This window comes from Mesocricetus auratus, unplaced genomic scaffold, assembly GCF_017639785.1.
Source record: "Mesocricetus auratus isolate SY011 unplaced genomic scaffold, BCM_Maur_2.0 Super-Scaffold_100004, whole genome shotgun sequence".
NCBI classification, from domain to species: domain Eukaryota; kingdom Metazoa; phylum Chordata; class Mammalia; order Rodentia; family Cricetidae; genus Mesocricetus; species Mesocricetus auratus.
Genome location: NW_024429189.1, coordinates 92,939,358 through 92,957,936, shown reverse-complemented (window position 1 = coordinate 92,957,936; position 18,579 = coordinate 92,939,358). Strand labels below are relative to the sequence as shown.

General features: G+C 41.8%; 1 protein-coding gene and 1 long non-coding RNA gene across 2 annotated transcripts in view; one reads left to right on the top strand and one right to left on the bottom strand.

Annotated features, from left to right (window-relative positions):
* The window catches only part of LOC121140503, a 32,251-nt gene extending 15,391 nt beyond the window's left edge, over window positions 1-16,860 (bottom strand). The window contains exon 1 of the long non-coding RNA XR_005877376.1: window positions 16,527-16,860. This is a non-coding gene — a long non-coding RNA (uncharacterized LOC121140503). The remainder of the gene's footprint in view (window positions 1-16,526) is intronic.
* The window catches only part of Atp8b4 (ATPase phospholipid transporting 8B4 (putative)), a 177,856-nt gene that overhangs the window by 138,134 nt on the left and 21,143 nt on the right, over window positions 1-18,579 (top strand). Inside the window, exons 21-23 of the mRNA XM_021226305.2 lie at window positions 2,082-2,229; window positions 4,384-4,567; window positions 5,063-5,286. Of these exons, the coding sequence (XP_021081964.2) occupies window positions 2,082-2,229; window positions 4,384-4,567; window positions 5,063-5,286 (556 nt within the window). The remainder of the gene's footprint in view (window positions 1-2,081; window positions 2,230-4,383; window positions 4,568-5,062; window positions 5,287-18,579) is intronic.

The window sequence follows — 18,579 nt, the reverse complement described above, 5'->3', positions numbered from 1 at the left end:
TCCTCTTAATGAATTGCTTTTGCAAGAACCAGCTTGTATTTGGAGAACTGAGTTCCAGGAAGTAAAAGAAATGACAGCTATGAATACCCTGTCCCAGGTCTGAGTGTGAGCATCCAGTTTGGCAGGGAGTGTAGGCCTGGGAGGAGGGAGCATTAGGAATTTTAGTGGAGCATAAAAATTGTCCCTTTTTCTGCCCAGAAAAGGGCTTGTGTCACATGTTAGGAAGACATTGTTGGGTAAAACTCCTAAGTAAATAGAATTTCAGCCAGTATGGTCATGAACTTCACCCTCCTTTGGAATGTTTTCATTCTCCAAGGGGGAAATAGGTTGAGTCATTGACACAGCAAATGGGAACTTCACTAAACAGGAAACCCTGGAGATGATTATTATTTTTTTTATGCTTTAGGGCCTTCTCAAAACCCAGTTTGTGGGATCTGTAGCACCATCATAGAAATGTTCAGGCCCAGTTTCATTTCTCCCGTTCATCATTGGGTGCTGCCAGTGTTCATGGCTATGCTGAGCATTCCTTGGATTGCTTATCTACTGTGGAGGCCCAAACCTTGTGTGTGCCCCAGTCATCCTTCATGCCCGCTCTGTCTCCTCCCCACAGTGCGTTTCCCACACAGCCCTCTAACTTTACACTGGACTTTCAAGTGAAGGTGCGATTTTGGTCCTGGACAGCAGAAGGCAATGTTGAGCCAGGAAGCAAGGTGGCGTGAGGGCTTCTGGGTTTCCTTTGTAGTTTGTATGTAAATTCCTAGGGATGCATGTTTAAATAACTCAATAGCTGAAGGTAAAATGCTTTTTTAAAATATGGTCATTCTCTCCTATTAGAGGAACTTCAGTATAAACCTATTTTAATAGACGTTTTCCACACTGGGTGGGCTCCAGGGAGACAGTTCATTTTGCCGTAAGTCAAAACATCTACTAATTTTTCCTTACTTCCTGTCTTCTTTTGGCATTCATCTATATATGTAGTTGTACATTCACATGCAGTGGCTGGCTTGGGCACCCTTGTGCAGGGGACATCTGCTGGTATTCCTGTGATGGAAGCTTCTGTGGTTATGCCAATAGAACTGTTATATATAACCCTGTCACCCACAGGTCTTCCTTTAAAGACATTAGCATATTTTTTAAAAGAACAGTAAAATGCCACTTATAAGGATGCTATGTCATCAAATAAGTTTTCTCTTAAATGGGAGACATGAGTGAGATGTGTGTCTCTATTAGGTCTAGAGAATTACAAGGAATTTCCATTTGCAACAATCCTCATGCTTTGGTGTTTGTAGTTTCTTATAACATTGTATGTCAAACTGATGATCATGCACACTACACACACATACACACACACACACACACACATTCCCCCCACATTATATACACACATACTCTACATCTCTCTCTGTGTCTCTCTGCCTCTCTCTCTCACACTCACACATACCCCACATTATGCACACACACATACACACACACACTCCCTGCACATTATATACACACACACATTTACCCCACATCTCTTTCTCTCTCTGTCTCCCTCTCTGTCTCTCTGTCTCTCTCTTTCTCTCTGTCTCTGTCTCTCTGTCTCTGTCTCTGTCTCTGTCTCTCTGCCTCTCTCTCTCTCTCTCTCACACACACACACACACACACACGGGGCAGGGGAGGAGAGAGAAAAATTGAGAAAAGGAGAGGGGAGGGAGGAAAGGAGGGGTAATATTCTGTGATGACAAGGTGTCATTCATGGTCTTTAGCATACTTAAAATCACTGCATGCCAGAGAGTAGCTCTCCAGCCTTTATACACCAACACTATCAAGATCCCTTTGTTAAAACTAGCTTTTAAGTAGTTTAAAATGTTTGAGATGATTCTGTCTTCATCGTTCTTAGCTGTCTATTTCCCCAACAGCCCAGTTTTTTTGACACGCACTGCTGTCCATCCATCAGCTTGCTTGGTAGACCTAATTCTTGGGCCTTAGTCTGTCTGAGTAGTGATGGAATGGATTAACTTCTAGGCAGTTTTTGGCACGGTTACATAGATTAGCTCTGTGTACTGTGCTATGCCTTTTTAATTCTCCTATTCTTTAAGGAAAGCAAAGGAAAATTTGTTTGGACAAAACACGAGTTTTTCCAGTGGACATGTAGTTTATGAAAGCAAGCAGCAGTTGGAGTTGGACTTGGACGCAGAAGAAGCTGTAAGAGGAGAATATGCCTTAGTCATAAACGGCCACAGTTTGGTGAGTTTGCCTGAGGCTATTGCCCTTTCTTTTCCTTTACCCCAATAATTTTCTCTTTTGTGCTGTCATAATGAGAACCCCTTTTGTGTTTTTCAAACAAATGACACTACAAGAAATAGGGCGTGCACAGGATATCCTGTTTACAAAAGGGAAGACTTCTAGGGTGCATTTCATTGCTTGAATGATCACACTGGATGTGAGGAACTGGAGACAATTCACAGGGAATCTATGAATTTTGCCTAAACAGTCACTTAAGGAGATTTGTTTAAATGCTTTTGTAAGGAGGGATGTCACAGATCAGTGTCACTTAATTGAAATAATGCAACCGAATGGAAGGGTTTCAGTTACTGCTCTTGCTAATGTTTGTGATTTGCGAGTCATAACCTGACCTTCACAGAATTACCATGCCAAATTATTGCCATTAAGACACCTCTGGTGGTTTTTCTAAATAGCAACATTCTACAACAAAGCCAACACTTTGATTTGATTAGGAAATCTGGTTCTTGTCATAATAGAATAAACTTGCATTGTACTTTTTACGCAGTTCAGGTTCCAAGGCCCGAATGAAACTCAAACGACTCCTCCGAGTCTCTAATTAGAATACAAAAGCCCCAACTTCAGTCTAGTGAAATTATCATTTATATGTACAAAGAACTTAATCTCACATCTTTCTTTGGCTTTGAAGCTCATTTTTCACTTTGGAGTTTGGAAAATTGAGCATTTGTTCTTGAAGACAGTTTCTCAGTGAACAAAAGCAGTTGGATATGAGTATATTAGATTCCCCTTGTGACTATCCGCCTGTTAGCTCCCAGTGCTCTAACCTCTATCCAGCTGGATCCCAGACACAGCGATGTGTTGCCTTCTACACCATGGAAAGTTACAGAGCTCAGCTGCAGGCCAACCTCAGTCAAAAGTTAGTCCAGATGACATGAACTTTTCCCTTGCACAGATGAACACCAACTGAAAGTCATGTCTGTCTGCCGAGTCTGGAGCTGAATGGCCCAGCCAGCACAGTTGGACAGGATCCCTAATGGTTTATGCTTTGACTGTCCTTTGGGCTTGAGGAAGCCTGCTTGTGGGTGTGGGCTCTCAGGTGATAATTACCTACAGGTCTTTCTCTCTGTTGAAACAAAGAGCTAAGATAGATGCTCTTCAGGAGCCCTGTTTGCTAAGGACTCACTCAGGGTTTCTCAAATGTCTATTACTTAAAACTAGATTCCTGTTTCCTTTGACCGTGTCTACTATAAAGTGAAAGGTGCGATGTTCCTAGTAAGGTAGTTGTCCAGCTAGTTGGAGAGAATTGTGCTTTCTTTCTCAGTAGTTTCCCAGAGTACAGAAAGGCTTCCGGTGTGTGGAGCAAGGATGCTAAGGGCTGGGGAACCTGGAATGAGGCACAGGTTGCCTGTCATCCTATTTTTCAGGCTTCTGATTTCAACCACAGCACTTTTTAGGGCCAGCCTCCCATCATGTCCTTTTCATCTTGCCTGCACATGGGCATTCACAAACCGTAACAGCACAAAACAATACAAAGGAGGCTAGAAGCCCCAAATGTAGAAATAACCATGGTTTGCAGTTCACGTGAAACTATTGAGATGTGGGTGGGATCTGTCTGTTGCTTCCACTGATTTTAGTGGTTCCCAGAATTTTCCTGACATCTGTTATAGCTATGTCTCTGCCAAGATAGCATGGTAACACGTCAAAGCGGCACATTGGGGACATGTCTCTTTTTTTCCTCAATATATGTTGTTATTTTAATTAGAAACATGAATACTTCACATGTCAATCCCAACTCCCTCTTCCACCCCTCCTCCCTTGACCAGTCCCCTTCCAGCCCCCTACCCAATCCCCATATCATTCCCCAGGGAGAGTGAGGCCCTCCTTGTGGGGATCTCCAGAGTCTGTCATTTCATCCAGGGAAGGAACTAGGCCCTTCCCCAGAGGACATGTCTCTTAATTTTATGTTAAATTTCCTTGAAATTTACTGATGGCTCAATATTCATGCCTTTATTCTTATTATTGCTTTTGTGACTCTGAATTAACAAAGTAATGAGATGGCTTCCGAAATTAAGCCAGTTAAGAACTAAGGCATTTGCCTTGACAGTTGTCATGTGTTTTGTTGCTGTTAACACATTTCTGTTTGTTTTGATGATACAGGCACATGCTCTAGAAAGTGATGTCGAGAACGATCTTTTGGAACTTGCCTGCATGTGTAAGACTGTGGTTTGCTGCAGAGTCACCCCACTCCAGAAAGCCCAAGTAGTAGAGCTGGTCAAAAAGCACAGGAATGCTGTAACCTTGGCCATCGGGGATGGGGCCAATGATGTCAGCATGATAAAAAGTAAGGGTATTTTCTCAATGAGGCACACTCCATGCATGAAGTCCCATTTGAGCATGTAGTGATATGTCATCGAAATGTGCATTATTTAACTTTGCGGTGGTTCTTCCATAAATGATACTTTCTGGGCCCAGCACTTCTACACTTTTTAGCATCCCAGAGATACTTCTCTTCAGTTAAATCATTTGTGTATTTCTTGCTTTCTCCTCTTTGAGGATGAGTGAAAGTAGTCATGGCTGCTTTCCTAGTAGCTGGGTTGATCCATCTTGGTTATTTTACCAGTGTAAAGTGCAAATTTCCCAACCTTTCCTAGTCCAGTTTTCTCTTATGTAAAACTAGGATTGATACTTAACTATGTGACTAATTCATGATAGATGTGGAAAACAGTACTAATTATTGTAGCTATAAAGTTGCAATAAATGGCTGACATAAAAGAGGAATACGTTCCTTAAAGGTACTGCACTTTTCTTTGGAAATGAAAGTTCTTTTCCCTCCTAGGTGCTCACATTGGCATTGGCATCAGTGGCCAGGAAGGACTGCAAGCGGTCTTAGCCAGTGACTACGCTTTGGCTCAGTTTAGATATCTCCAACGGCTGCTTCTTGTTCATGGAAGGTGGTCCTATTACAGAATATGCAAGTTTTTATGCTATTTCTTCTACAAGAACTTTGCGTTCACCCTTGTGCATTTCTGGTTTGCCTTCTTCTGTGGTTTCTCAGCACAGGTGAGTAAAAAGCACCTTGAGTCCCCTCCCATGAACGATACCCACTCTTCTTCACTCTGCTTAACTAATAAAGAAAAGACACTTCTATATGCCTGGCCTAGGAGTGTATATTCATTAGGTGACTGAATGTTGATGAGCCTTGAATCTAACCCACATGAAAGTATACGCATAGCTGGAATTTTTCTTATTTATAGAATAACTAATTAGTACTTATCGCACATCTTTAGCTTTTATAGCAATATTTTTGTATGATAACAGGTATACTCAATGAGGAGATTTTAGAATATATTTTTAGTCTTTAGAAATTTCACACATGCCTGTAATATGTTTGATCATACTACACCCACCTCACCCCAACTCCTTCCAGAAACATTACAACTCCACCTCTCCCAATTTTGTGTCTTAAAAATTACAACCTGCCAAGTCCAGCTTGTGCTGCCCATAAACTCATGGTCATTCATTGGTACATGGTCAACCTACCAGGGACTGCAGCCTTAAAGAGAACTGAGTTTTCCTCCACTATCAGCCAGCAGTGACTAAAAACTCCTCAGCCAGGTTGGTGGATCATGAACACCTCCCCCATGCATGCTGGAATGGTGACTGGCATGATCTTTGCAGGTCTTGTGCAAGCAACCATAGTCACTGTGTGCTCATGAGTGTAGGGCCTGTCATGTCTGGAGGGGACTGCTCGCTTATCTCACTGGCATCTTCCTCCCCCCATCCCTGACCTCTGTCTCTTATAATCTTTCTGCTCCTTCTTTCCCAGTGATCCCTTGGGGAGATGGTGTAATATAGATTGCCCATTCATGGCCCAGCGCTCCACAGCACTGTGCACTCTGATCAGTTGTGAGTTTCTGTTTTAAGCATCACCCACTGCACAAAGAAACTTCTTTGATGTGATCTAAAATCTGTACTAATTAATGGGCATAGAGATGTAGATTTAGAGGGCAATGTGATATTTTACACCAAGAAGTAGTTGATGCTCTGACCTCAGACCTGTTTTGATATCATCCCACCAGCTAAAGTTCATTTACAGGTGATGTTGATGTTGTGTAAGTAGTTAGAAAATTCATATGCAGTATTCTATTTTATATCTATGTGCAGACAACAGTTAAGCTCTAAAAAGAATTTATTTTAAAATTCTTGGATATTTCATTCTGTATATGATGTATTTTATTCATTTATATGTTCCATTACTCTTTCCTTGACACATTTCTTCTTCTCAGCAAGTTGTTCTCCTACTTCCCTGGAGAATGGATGAGTCAGGAAAGTATATAAAGTGAGGTGATCCAAATGCAGAAAGACAAATGCTTTCAATTTTTTAATATTTTTAGTTAACATATGAAGTGGGTAGATATGTCTTATGACCTTTGCATACATCCTGAATTGTGACTATGCCCAGCCTGCTTTCTTTTCTGTCCTGTCCCTTCATTCTTGCATGAGTTGTTCTCTCCCAGGACTCCTGCCTCAACTCTTACATCACACACGTGTGCTCTCCTATCCTATCCACACTTGAAGTCCCTTTCCCTCCTGATTATGGCCCTATGCACATGTGTATAAAGATGAGAAGCTAGGATCCACATATGAGAAGACATTGAACAGTTTGTCTTTCTGAGCTAGGTATTTTCCACTTCTATTCATTTTTTCCTGCTCATTCGTGATTTAATTTTTCTTTACACTTGAGTAAAATTCCATTATGTGTATGTTCCACAATTTCATTATCTGTTTATTAGTTGGTGGACTTGTACGGTGATTCAATTTCCTTGCTGTCATCACTAGAGCAGAAATGAACATGGATGTACAGTTGTTTCTGCAGTAGTGTCTAGAGTCCTTTGCATATATGCACAGGAATATTATAGATGGGCCACATGGCAGTTCTTATTTAGCTTGTTGAGAATTCTCCACACTGATTACCATAGTGGCTGCACTGATTTATACTCCCACATCCTTCTTAGCATTTGTTGTCGTTTGTGTTCTTGATGATGTGTTCTTGATCTAACTGGGATGCTGATTTGCATTTCTATGATGGCTAAGAATACTGAACATTTAAAATATATTTACTAGCTCTTTGCATTTGAGACTCCTCTGTTTTAGTTCTATAGCCTTTCTTAAAACTGGATTGTTTGTTTCCGTAACATTTATGTTCTTGTGTGCTATGTATAGCCTTCTGCTGGCAGCATAGCTGACAAAGTCTCACCCATTCTGTAGGTTCCCTCATTGACATGATCGACAGTTTCCTTTTATGTAAAGAAGCCTTTTTACTTCATGGGGTCCCATTTATCAACTGTTGGCTTTATTTCTGAGACCCTAGATTCCTATTTAGAGAGTCTCACATATGCCATTACCTTGAAGTATTTCCCTACTTTTTCCTTTAGCAATTTCAGAATTTCAGGTGCCATGTTAAAGATTTTGATCCATTTGAAGTTGGTGAAGGATAAGAGATAAATACCTGATTTTTATTCTTCAGCATGGGTGTATCCAACTCACTGTATTGTTTCTTGAAGATAATGTTTTTTCTTCAGTTTTGGCATCTCTGTCAAAAAAAGGTGTCTATAGCTGTGTGGTTTCTATCTGGGTCTTCTATTATGTTCTGTGACCTACATATCTATTTTTGTGAAAATATAACTTGAAACCAGTTATAGTGATACCTACAGCTTTATTTGTTTTGCTCAGGACTGCTTTGACTAGCTGAGGTCTTTTGTTCTTCCATGTGAATTTTAAGATTCTTTTTCCTATTTATGTAAAAATAGTGGTTGAATTTTGATGTGGTTTGCTTTGAATTTGTAGATAGTTTGTAGTACAATATCCATAACCACAATACTGATTCTAATCTATACACATGGAAAGTTTCCTTCTCCTGTGTCTTCCATCAACTGCACAGTGCCTTTGTCAACTTTAAAGTTTTCAATGTAGAGTTCTCTCACTCCCTTGGTTAAGTTTCTTCCAACATGCTTTATCCTAATCTTTTGGTTAAAAAAGATTTTTCTTTATTACTCTCTGTCTCTGTCTCTTTCTCTCTCTGTGTTAATTTGGGTTTCTATTCTTGTGATAAAACACCATGACAAAAAGCAACTTGGGAAGGAAGGGTATTGTTTCATCTTACACTTCCAGGTAAGTCAGGACAGGAACTTAAGCAGGGCAGGAACCTGGAGGCAGGAACTAAAGCAGAAGTCATGGAGGATGCTGCTTAGTGGCTTGCGTCTCATGATTTGCGCGGCCTGCTTTCTTGTACCATCTAGGACTACCTGCTCAGGGAAGGCACTGTCCACAGTGGGATGGGTCCCCCATCAACATCAATCAAGAAAATGTGCCACAGGCTTGCCCATAGGCCAACTTGGGCTGTTTACTGAATTGAGAGATGTTCCCTCTTCCAAAATGATTCTAACTTGTATCAAGTTGACAAAAATCTAACCAGGATTGTGTGTGTGTTGTGTGTGTGTATGAGAGAGAGGTTGGGGGAGGGAGGGAGAGAGACAGAGATAGAAAGAGAGAAGGACAGACAGAGACAGACACAAACACACAGCACACAGAGAGAAGAGAGAGACAGAGAGAGAGAGACAGACAGACACAGAGAGAGAGATAGATAGATTGAGAGAGAGAGAGAGAGAGAGAGAGAGAGAGAGAGAGAGAGAGAGAGAGAGATTTGTGAGGTGTATGTGCATGTAAGTCAGAGTAGAACATCACACTCTCTACGAAGAATCCAGCCCTGCCATATGTTTCCTGGCCTTACAAGTTTTTTCCTGTGGAATTTCCATTGACCCTTGCATTCTGCCTGCCTATGAAACCATCTCTATGTAGCACCAAGTTCTGCTACCAGTTAACAAAATAGCTGAAACCTCTTCTATCATGACTATTGTGGCTATTATGAGCGTGGGTGCCTGAACCTGGAAAATTGCTCCCTTTGTGGCCCCAGTGCTGTAAGTGAGTAGCTGTCTTGTGTCTTATTCTCAAGGTACATTTCTTTTCAAGAAAGGTTTTTAAATTCAGGTTAGGAATTCCAGTGACTACCAGTTTGTGGTTCAGGTTTTCTGGAGAATTTTTTTGTCTCTCCTTTTAGCTATTAAGTTTCCTTGAAGTCTCTTTCTGCATGGAAATGAGTTCTTTTTTTGTTCCTGCTGAACCTTTGGTTTGTTGTTGCCTTAGCTTCATGGAGGTGCTTGATTCTCTTTGGTCTAATGTTGGCCTTGGTGATGGTGTCTCTTAAAGTTAAGGTTGTTCAATGTGAGGTGCACTCTCACCCTGAACTCTTGGGGGAGGGTCTAGGCCCTGCCCTGGATGAAATGACAGACTGTGGACACCCCCATGGAGGGCCTCACCCTCCCTGGGGAAATGAGGGGATATTGGGGGGACAGGGGGAAGGCTCGGGAGGAGGGGAAGGAAACGGAGAGGGACCTGGAACTGACTTGTGAAGCAACCTTGTTTCTAATATAAATTTAAATTTAAAAATAAATTAAAAATGCTAAAATGAAAAAAAAGTTAAGGTTATTCAGGACAATGGAGATTGGTATTATTACTTTAGCACATATCCATGGTACCTATTTCTCCTCTTACTCCCAGCAATATGCATAGTGTCCCATAAAGCAGATGTCATCATAGAACCTTCCTTGGGATGTTGTGGAATAGATATCTCTAGAGTAACATTTTCAAAACCTGATATTGTACTATTAATCCTAGGTCTGGTGATTTGAAAGAAAGTGTGCAGAGCAAAATGTGATGTTGAGAATACTTTTTCCATGGGAACTATTTGCTTGTTCCTTTCTTCATTAACACTAATTCAAAGAATATCCCCATTTTATATAGCAACATTGTGATTTGCATTTCAACGCTGCAAAGCCTTCCCCCATGTTTTCCACGGTGTTCTTTAGATGATAAAGATATTTGTACATGGACACTCTTGGCTCTACAACTGTGATTATGGCCTTTTGTATTTTTCTTATTGAAACATAATTTATTTTCAGAGACCGGTCTGATTTATGCTCTTAAAGAATTTTATTTTTCTTTATAATATTCTGAGCTATTGTTTTATTATAAATTATTTAACTATTTGATTCTATGGACACTTAGATGTCGTCAGTTTTCTCTTCTAGTTCAAGTCACCCAATATCACAAACTGCTAATAGTCTGGCCACTTCAGGGATGTCTGGTCTGGTTCATACACAGGTATAAAACTGTCACATAAGATGAAGAAATTCTTCCTGTCATTTGCTTCCCAAGTGGCCTGCCACTAAATTCTCCTTCTAATTGTTTTCAAACCTTTGAGAAAATTTAGTACAGTGGTTTTAGAATTTCTATATTAAATTTGTACTAACCACTGTGATAATCTTTTTATAGTTATGTACTTTTATTCTTGTTTTTGATTTAAAATTGTTTGAGAATATCATACATGAGTACTGAATTTGCATTATTTCCATACCTTCCTCTCACCAAAACAACTTCTATGCCCCTCCAACTTCCTCTCAAATGCCCTCCAACTTCCTCTCAAATGCATGGTTTCTTATTTGCTTATTTATTGTTACACACACACACACACACACACACACACACATCCATTTAGTGTTGCTCCTATGTGTATTTGTTAATAGCTGACCACTTGGAATTAATTGAACAACCTATCAGGGTCTCATCCCTGGCAAAGACTGATTTTTCCAACTCTCTGAAGCCATTAATTGCTTGCAGCTTTTCATCTAGGATGCAACCTTGTGAGATTTCCCCTGCCCATGTCAGCATGTCAACTGCTGTTGCCATTGTGCTGGTCTTATTTAGGTGTTAAGACTTCATCTTGTTGAGATTTTGTGGGTGTAGCTCCCTGTCATGTATATAAGACAGTGTGTCTCATGGCAGATATCCCGTGGGTCTTACAATTTTTCTACCCCCTCTTCTTTTATGTTTCCTGAGCCTTGGGTGCAGTGGTTTTGTTGTAGATATATCAATTGTGGTTGGGAACCCTACAAATCAGTTGCTATCTGCATATGAATGAGCTGTAGGTTTCTGTAATGGTTGCCACTTCTGCAAAAAGAAACTTCTTTGGTGAGGAGTGAGAGCTACACTTATCTGAGGTAATAGGCTATATATTCAAAATGCAATTGGTAATTACTAGGTTAGTAAGCTGGGACTAGCAACTTCTCCTGTAGGGTCTATTGCCTCTTCAGTCATGGAGAATTGGTTAGCTTTACAGTATGAGGCTTGAATACATGGATTCCCTCCTATTGAGCAGACCTTAGATCAATTATATGGTCATTGGTTACTCCCAATATAAGTGCCGATATTGTGTCCTTTGGTATATCTTGCCATCCTGGCTATTGTTGTGGCTTATTGACTCCACAGCTGGGTAGGACTATTGGTTGCTTCCCTCCCCTGACAGCTCATGTAGAACCTGCAGATGGAAGCTAGTACTCGAGGAGGAGGCTTCAAGGTCAGTTCCAGTTCAATTCCTTCAAGCCCTGTGTCCGAAGTGTGTCTTTAGCAATAGGGTCTTACCTTCAAGTTCTGGAAGGCAGCCAAGGGTAATGGTAATTGCCTATGTCATTTTTGAAATCTCTCTGACTCCCCTGACCTACAACTGAAGGGGATGTATCCCATGCCTGGCCCTGGAATTCTGTTAGATTTCATTTAATATAAACTCATACAGAAATATTTTCCAAAATTGGCAGAACACAGAAAGGGGATTTTTCTCAAAGCTATTGTGTAGAGCAAGAGCCCTGTTCTGTAGCTTGCATTTAACCACTCTAAAGATGGAAGCCTTGTGTGTGGTCTCTGTTTCAGGGGTACTGAGAACTAGCTGTGAGGGTCACTGGGAGGCAGGGCTGGAATTGTTGGGGATTACTGTCTCTTCTTCCTGTTTTTCACTTGAAGGGACTGATTAGGTTGTAACATGTTTTGGCTTCCTCTCTGAGTCCTGTTCCTCCAAGGACATTATGTTACAATGAGGCAGATTCAATGAAAACTTGTTTCGAAGAGACTCTGACAGTCTACGGAGAATTTGTGAATGAGGGACATTCTTGCCTCCATTGAAACCATCTAGGCAGCTTTGGCCTCCAAAGTCATGTGCTGAATGTGGAGGCTTCCTCAGCTCATAAAGCCATATGTCCTTAGAAGAGAGCTGGTTATTTGAGGTTCCTTACTCCCTGACAGTGTTCTCCTAAGTGGTTCTTCTGTGCAGTCCTGGCAGGAGTAAGGCTTATACACATTCTCCCGTGTCCTTGAATATTTGCTCACTTATCAGCAATGAGCTTAGGTCTAGTTTAGGGCAGGTGCTCTGATGGCCTCTAGGGACCCTGCAATGAAATGGAAGGTGGTAGTTCCCACTGACAAAGAACCTACAGTCTGGGAATGAGTTTATTTGTATAAATATGAAATGGATGCTAAGTCACTCCATTGTCACATTTCTCTTATTTGTTCAACCAACTATTTTTGATTAATTTTTTTCATAAAATATATTTTGATATTTTCCCTCCCCAAACTCCTCTCAGGTCCCACCTCCCTGTCTACCCAACTTTATGTTCTTTCTATCTCTAAAACAAAAGAAAACAACTACTTCCAGAAAAAAAACTCCAAAAGATGAGACAAAAATGCCCCCCCCAAAAAACCAGGATGAAATAAAAGCCCCATAACAAGCAAACATGGTGTGTTGGCCAACTATTCCTGGGCATAGAGCCTGCCCTGGATTGTAGTTGATATACCCAGTGACACTTCATTGGAGAAAACTGATTTTTGCTTTACAAGTATGTATAAATTGCAAATAGCAGCTTAGTGAGGGTTGGGACATTATGTCCACTTCCCCTTTTCAGTATTGGGATTTTTGTCTGGCTTGAACCTGTGCATACCTCATGCATATTGCCACAGTATAGTTCATATGTGTACCAGTCCGCTTGTGTCTGGAAGGCACTGTTTCTTTGAAGACACCCACCAGCTTTGACTCTTACAGTCTTTCTACTTTCTCATCCACTTAGAGCCCTGAGCCTTGACAGGAGGGGTTAGATGAAAACATTCCATTTAGAACCGAGGGCTGCAGTCTCTCACTCTCTGTCCACTGTCCACTTGTGCATCTCTGTGTTAATTCCCCTCTACTGTAAGAGGAAGCTTCTCTGATGAGTGTTGAGTGACTAGGAGTCATTTGATTGTTCTCTTCCCTTAGCAGAATAATAACAGTAGGTTTTATCCTAGGCCCATGACCTAGTCAAGTCTGAAGTTCTTGGCCACCTCAGTTTTAAAAGTGGTTGGTCATTCCCCCAATATTTGTCCACTATCATACCACATTAGTACATCTTGCAGCTGGGTTGTTTTTATAGGTTGCAGATTTTGTAGCTAGGTGATATTAATGGTTCCTTTCTCCCACAGTGACATGCAGAGTACCTTCCAGCACTGTGAATGCTAGTCAGTAGAGGTGAAGCTTTTAGTTGGGCACCAGCTTGGCTTCTTGTTCAATTATATCTAATGTTGTCTTCAGCAATAGGACCTTACCATCCGGTTGTGAAGAGCAATCAATAGCCTTGACAATAGCCTGTAATATTTGAGGGTGGGCCATGGTACCCTTATGAACAATGACTCAACAGGATGTAACCCATTCCTGGCACTTGGTGGTATGAGATACTTTTCCCTTTATATGGTAACACCACTTAAATTCCTTTCATATGTGTATATGTTTTAGGAAGCTTGTCTGAGTCACTGTTCTATTGCTGAGATACCATGATCATGGCAGCTCTTATAAAGATCATTTAATTGGTGCTTGCTTCCTGTTTCAGAGGTTTAGTCTACTATCAGCATGGTGGGTAGCATGGCAGCACACAGGCAGACATGGTGCTAGAGAAGGAACTGCGAGTTCTACATTTGGATCTGCAGGCAGCAGGAAGAGAGAGCCCCTGGGCCTGGCTAGGGCCCTTGAAACCTTAAATACCACCCCAAGAGACACACTTCCTCCAGCAATATTACACCTACCGATCCCTCTCAAGTAGTTCCAGTCCCTAATGACTGAGCATTCAAATATATGAACCAAGGAGACCATTCCTATTCAAACCACCACAAAGCTTCTACAGTAATAGGTTTCCATGTGGTTGTTCATAAGGTCTTTAGTGTTAGCTGTCACTCCCAATATTCCCTATTTAAGCCTCCTATTCTAGTTTCCCCTTTATCTCTCTAAAACACTATATTGCATATTTCCATTTTCCTTGGAAAACCTTCGTCTGCCCTTACTAGATATTTAATCTCTGTGTTTATTCAGACTGTAGCAAACATATTGGAAATTTAAATACTAACATCCACATATAACATATTTAAAGAATTTATTGTCTGAGTGTGTGTGTTTGTGTGTGTGTGTGTCTGTGTGTGTGTGTGTCTGTGTGTGTGCATGTGTCTGTGTGTCTGTGAGGAGGGACCCATGCACCATGGCACACAGATACAGGTAAGAGGACAATGAATCTGTTCTCTTCCTCCACCACGTTGGTCCTGGAATCAAACTCAGGTTATCAGGTTGAGGGGCAAGCATCATTTGAGCTATCTTGATGGCTCCTAAAGTGCATGTCTTGTTCAAAGTAAAACCTCTGTCTGGCAGAGAGTTTAGAGGTAGGGAATGTAAACCTCTATTTTATGAAGAAAGAACTGGATTCCCTCGAGAGCTGGCATCAGTGGTGAGCATGGTCAGGAGGGCAGCTCTTACCTCTTTTTTTCTCAATATATGTTTTCATTTAAATTAGAAACGTGAATGTTCCACATGTCAGTCCCAGCTCCCTCTCCCACCCCTCCTCCGTTGTCCCTCCACCAGCCCCCCACCCAATCCCCACATCAATCCCCAGGAAGGGTGAGACCCTCCTTGGAGGGGGATCTCTAAAGTCTGTCATTTCATCCTGGACAGGACCTAGGCCCTTCCCCCTGTGTCCAGGCTGAGAGAGCATCCCTCTATTTGGAATGGGCTCCCAAAGCTCATTCATAAACCATGGTGAACACTGATCTACTACCCAAGGCCCCAGTGATTTCTGTGGCCTCCTAATTGATACTACATTCATGGAGTCTGGATCAGTCTCCTGTTGGCCTCTCAGCCATCAGTCTGGGATTCAAGCAGCTCTTACCTCTTTAGTTCTCTGTCTACTCTGCTCAACCAAGCTTCTCTCTTCTAGAATCATCTGGAAGCTCTAATCGACCTTATGTCAACAAATATCCCAACTGAACTGCTCCTAAGAAGGCAGATAAACATAACTTGTCCTGATGAGATTTCTAGTCCATCAGGGTTTGGATAAGTTTGAATCATGGCTCTTACTGCAGGGCATGCCTTACCCTGACCTACTGTTGCAGCATGCTTGATTTTTCTCCAGGTGTGTGTGTGTGTGTGTAACTTATTTTAAAAGCAGTCAGCCCTTTGGGGACTTTAATAAAGATGACTTGTTCCCTTCAAAAATTGCTAAGACCCAGTTTAGGAGATTCACATTTGAAAAACCATGTAAGTGTTGGCTTGGGGCATTGAGATGATATTATCTGGTGTCAATTTATCATTGTCAGGGAGATACAGAGATGTGTGTCTTAAAAAACAATTCCATGTAATATGGAAGCAATTATCTTGTCAAGGCTGGAAAAGTTTTGTCAAATACTACAAGAAAACATACAGTGAAATTTTGTAAAGTGATGGGAAAGAGTGAGACTAACTTGAGGTCAATGGTATCATGGGTTTTGATACCAGAAACCTGTTTCCACACAGCAGGGGACTTCCTCTGACTTTGCTTTCCAGATGTGCCCTGTGGAAACCTGAGACAGGCTGATGTTCAGGCTTGGCCCTTCTACCTGATCCTACCAGTGAGTCCCTGCTAATTGTGCAGACCAACAACAAAGTAACTAAGTCAGAGCACCTCCTATTAATTTTCCAGTGTCTTTTCTTTAACAGAAAAATGTTTTTAAGAGCAGAAAGAAGTTTTACAGATTTTCTCTGTCTGCAGCACACAACAAAAACAGGACTATACATTTCCAAAGAGCTGTCTCATGCTCTTCCTTCCTTCCTTCCTTCCTTCCTTCCTTCCTTCCTTCCTTCCTTCCTTCCTTCCTTCCTTCCTTCCCTCCCTCCCTTCATCCATCCCCCTTTCTTTCTTTCTTTCTTTCTTTCTTTCTTTCTTTCTTTCTTTCTTTCTTTCTTTCTTTCTTTCTTTCTTTCTTTCTTTCTTTCTCAGTGCTGATAGCTGGTGCTCAAACCCATGACCTTATTCATGCTAGGCAAGCATTGTGTCCCCAAACCAAAACATTTTATGACAGTTTGTACTCACCACATGCTGCACTTGGTGTTAGGTTCTTGGGCTCCTGGGTGAGTAAGTCTCCAGGAGCTGACAGGTTGATATGGTGGAGCTTGGAACCAGTGTGTAAGCAATTACAGGTCAATATTAAGAAGTACCGAGATGTGGTGAGTCACGGTACTAACAAGTGGCCTGGAATCCAGCCCTGGAATGAGCCTGTTGGGGAAAGGTTGCTGTGGCTTTTCTGCTTTCGGATGCTCTTGGCATCCAGACTGCTTCAAGCTGGTGCCCATTACCTGGGAATGTGGGTCTTGAGGAGAATGGTGTAATTAACTACAAGGGATGGCTGTGGGCTAGATCAGAAAGGCACCCTAAAAGACCTGCCACCTACACCAAGTTCATTCCTTAGGATCAATCAAAGCTAAGCAAGCTGGATTGAGAGGACAGGCGCCCCAGCTGAGGGTCTGCAGGAAAGGGGAGGGGGAGTGAGTGCTGGCTGGGTAGGGGTGCAGCCATTGAACAGGATGACATCATGAATTTGAGGAACAATTTGGTGATGAGGGTGATTAGAGGGAGGGAGGAATCTCCAATTTTCTCTTCTCAAATGACTTAGCTTGTGTCAAGCTGACATAAAATTAACTAGTGCAGATACACAGAGAATAAAAGAAAATGCCTCCCTCTTGTGTGTGAGTTTTCCTGGGGAGACACAGCACATGTGTTCACTCACCCAAGAAATGGAACCCATAATGGAGCAAAGTAGCAATTACAATAATGTCCATCTTGGTGAAACAATGAGTTTTCATTAGGGTTGCTAACAGGAGTGTGGGTGAGGAATTACAGGGTCAGAGATGACACAAGGACAGCTGCATCAACTCAAGGGCACATAGTGACCCTCATGTCACCTCTGAGCATCCTGAATAGCCAACAGGCAGCACGAATGGTCTAAGTTTCTCTTCTCTCCTCGTCTGGTCAGTCTCTTGCTGCTGTGGCTATTTCCCCCTTTTATAAAGCTGGGGGTAGGGTGGGCCTCCAGAATCTTCCAAGTTTATGCTTTTTCATGCATGTAACCTTTTGTTTATCTCTTGAGTTTCATGTACCTCTTTCCCCTCCTGGAAAGAATGTTTCCATTGCTAGGAAACTGCCTCACACACTTCTCACTCATTTACCAGCCCTTCCTCCATCCCATCCACCCTTCATATCTAGCTGAGGGCACTAATGCTCCTCCAGTGCCTTTCTGTCACCACAGGATCTAATCGTACTAAAAACGTTTCCAGGGCCAATAGCCAGCACTGCCAGCATCTGTTAGTCATGTGAAACAGCGCTCCACAGAGCCCTGTTGGTTAGGATTTATCATTGGACGAATGGTTTCCACTTCTCTCTCTCTTTAATAACCTATCCTTGTGTCAAAAGTAAATGATACTGCTAAGACATGGCATACTTCAAATTCAGATTTAACATCCAGAGACTAGAATATTTTCTCTTCTTCCTTATATAACTAAGCACAACCCACCTTACTGTCTCCAGCTCATTCGAGTCTAAAATTCTCTAATGCTTCAGCACGTCTGTGTTTCAGAATATATTCAACCTCTGATAGGTTGACCTAGGGCCTTCTATCATCTATCAGGAGCACTGTTGAAGACTCAGCTTGTTCTCAGCTTAGCATCAATCCTTCAGTGCTTTTAGTCAGTTAACCACACAGTAACTTTGTCTTCAGGGCCTTATCTATCTATCTATCTATCTATCTATCTATCTATCTATCTATCATCTATCTATTGAGACAGTACTTTACTATGTTCCCTCAGTTGATCTTAAACTTGGTCTCCCTCTCACCCTTGCCTCAGCCCCCAAGTGCTGGCATTGTAAAGGGTCATCACTATGCTCTACCTTAGCTTGTGATATCTATTGTCCCCCTTATCAGTAACTCTGAGTCATTCAATGAAAGGTATGCTCTTTGCCGGGCATATGGACGGCTTTTTGCCTAAGGTATGTTTCACCAGATCTTCCTGGATCAGGGGAGTGTGCCTGTGCTGGAAATCTGCTCATTTAGTCCCTTCCTTCCTTCCTTCCTTCCTTCCTTCCTTCCTTC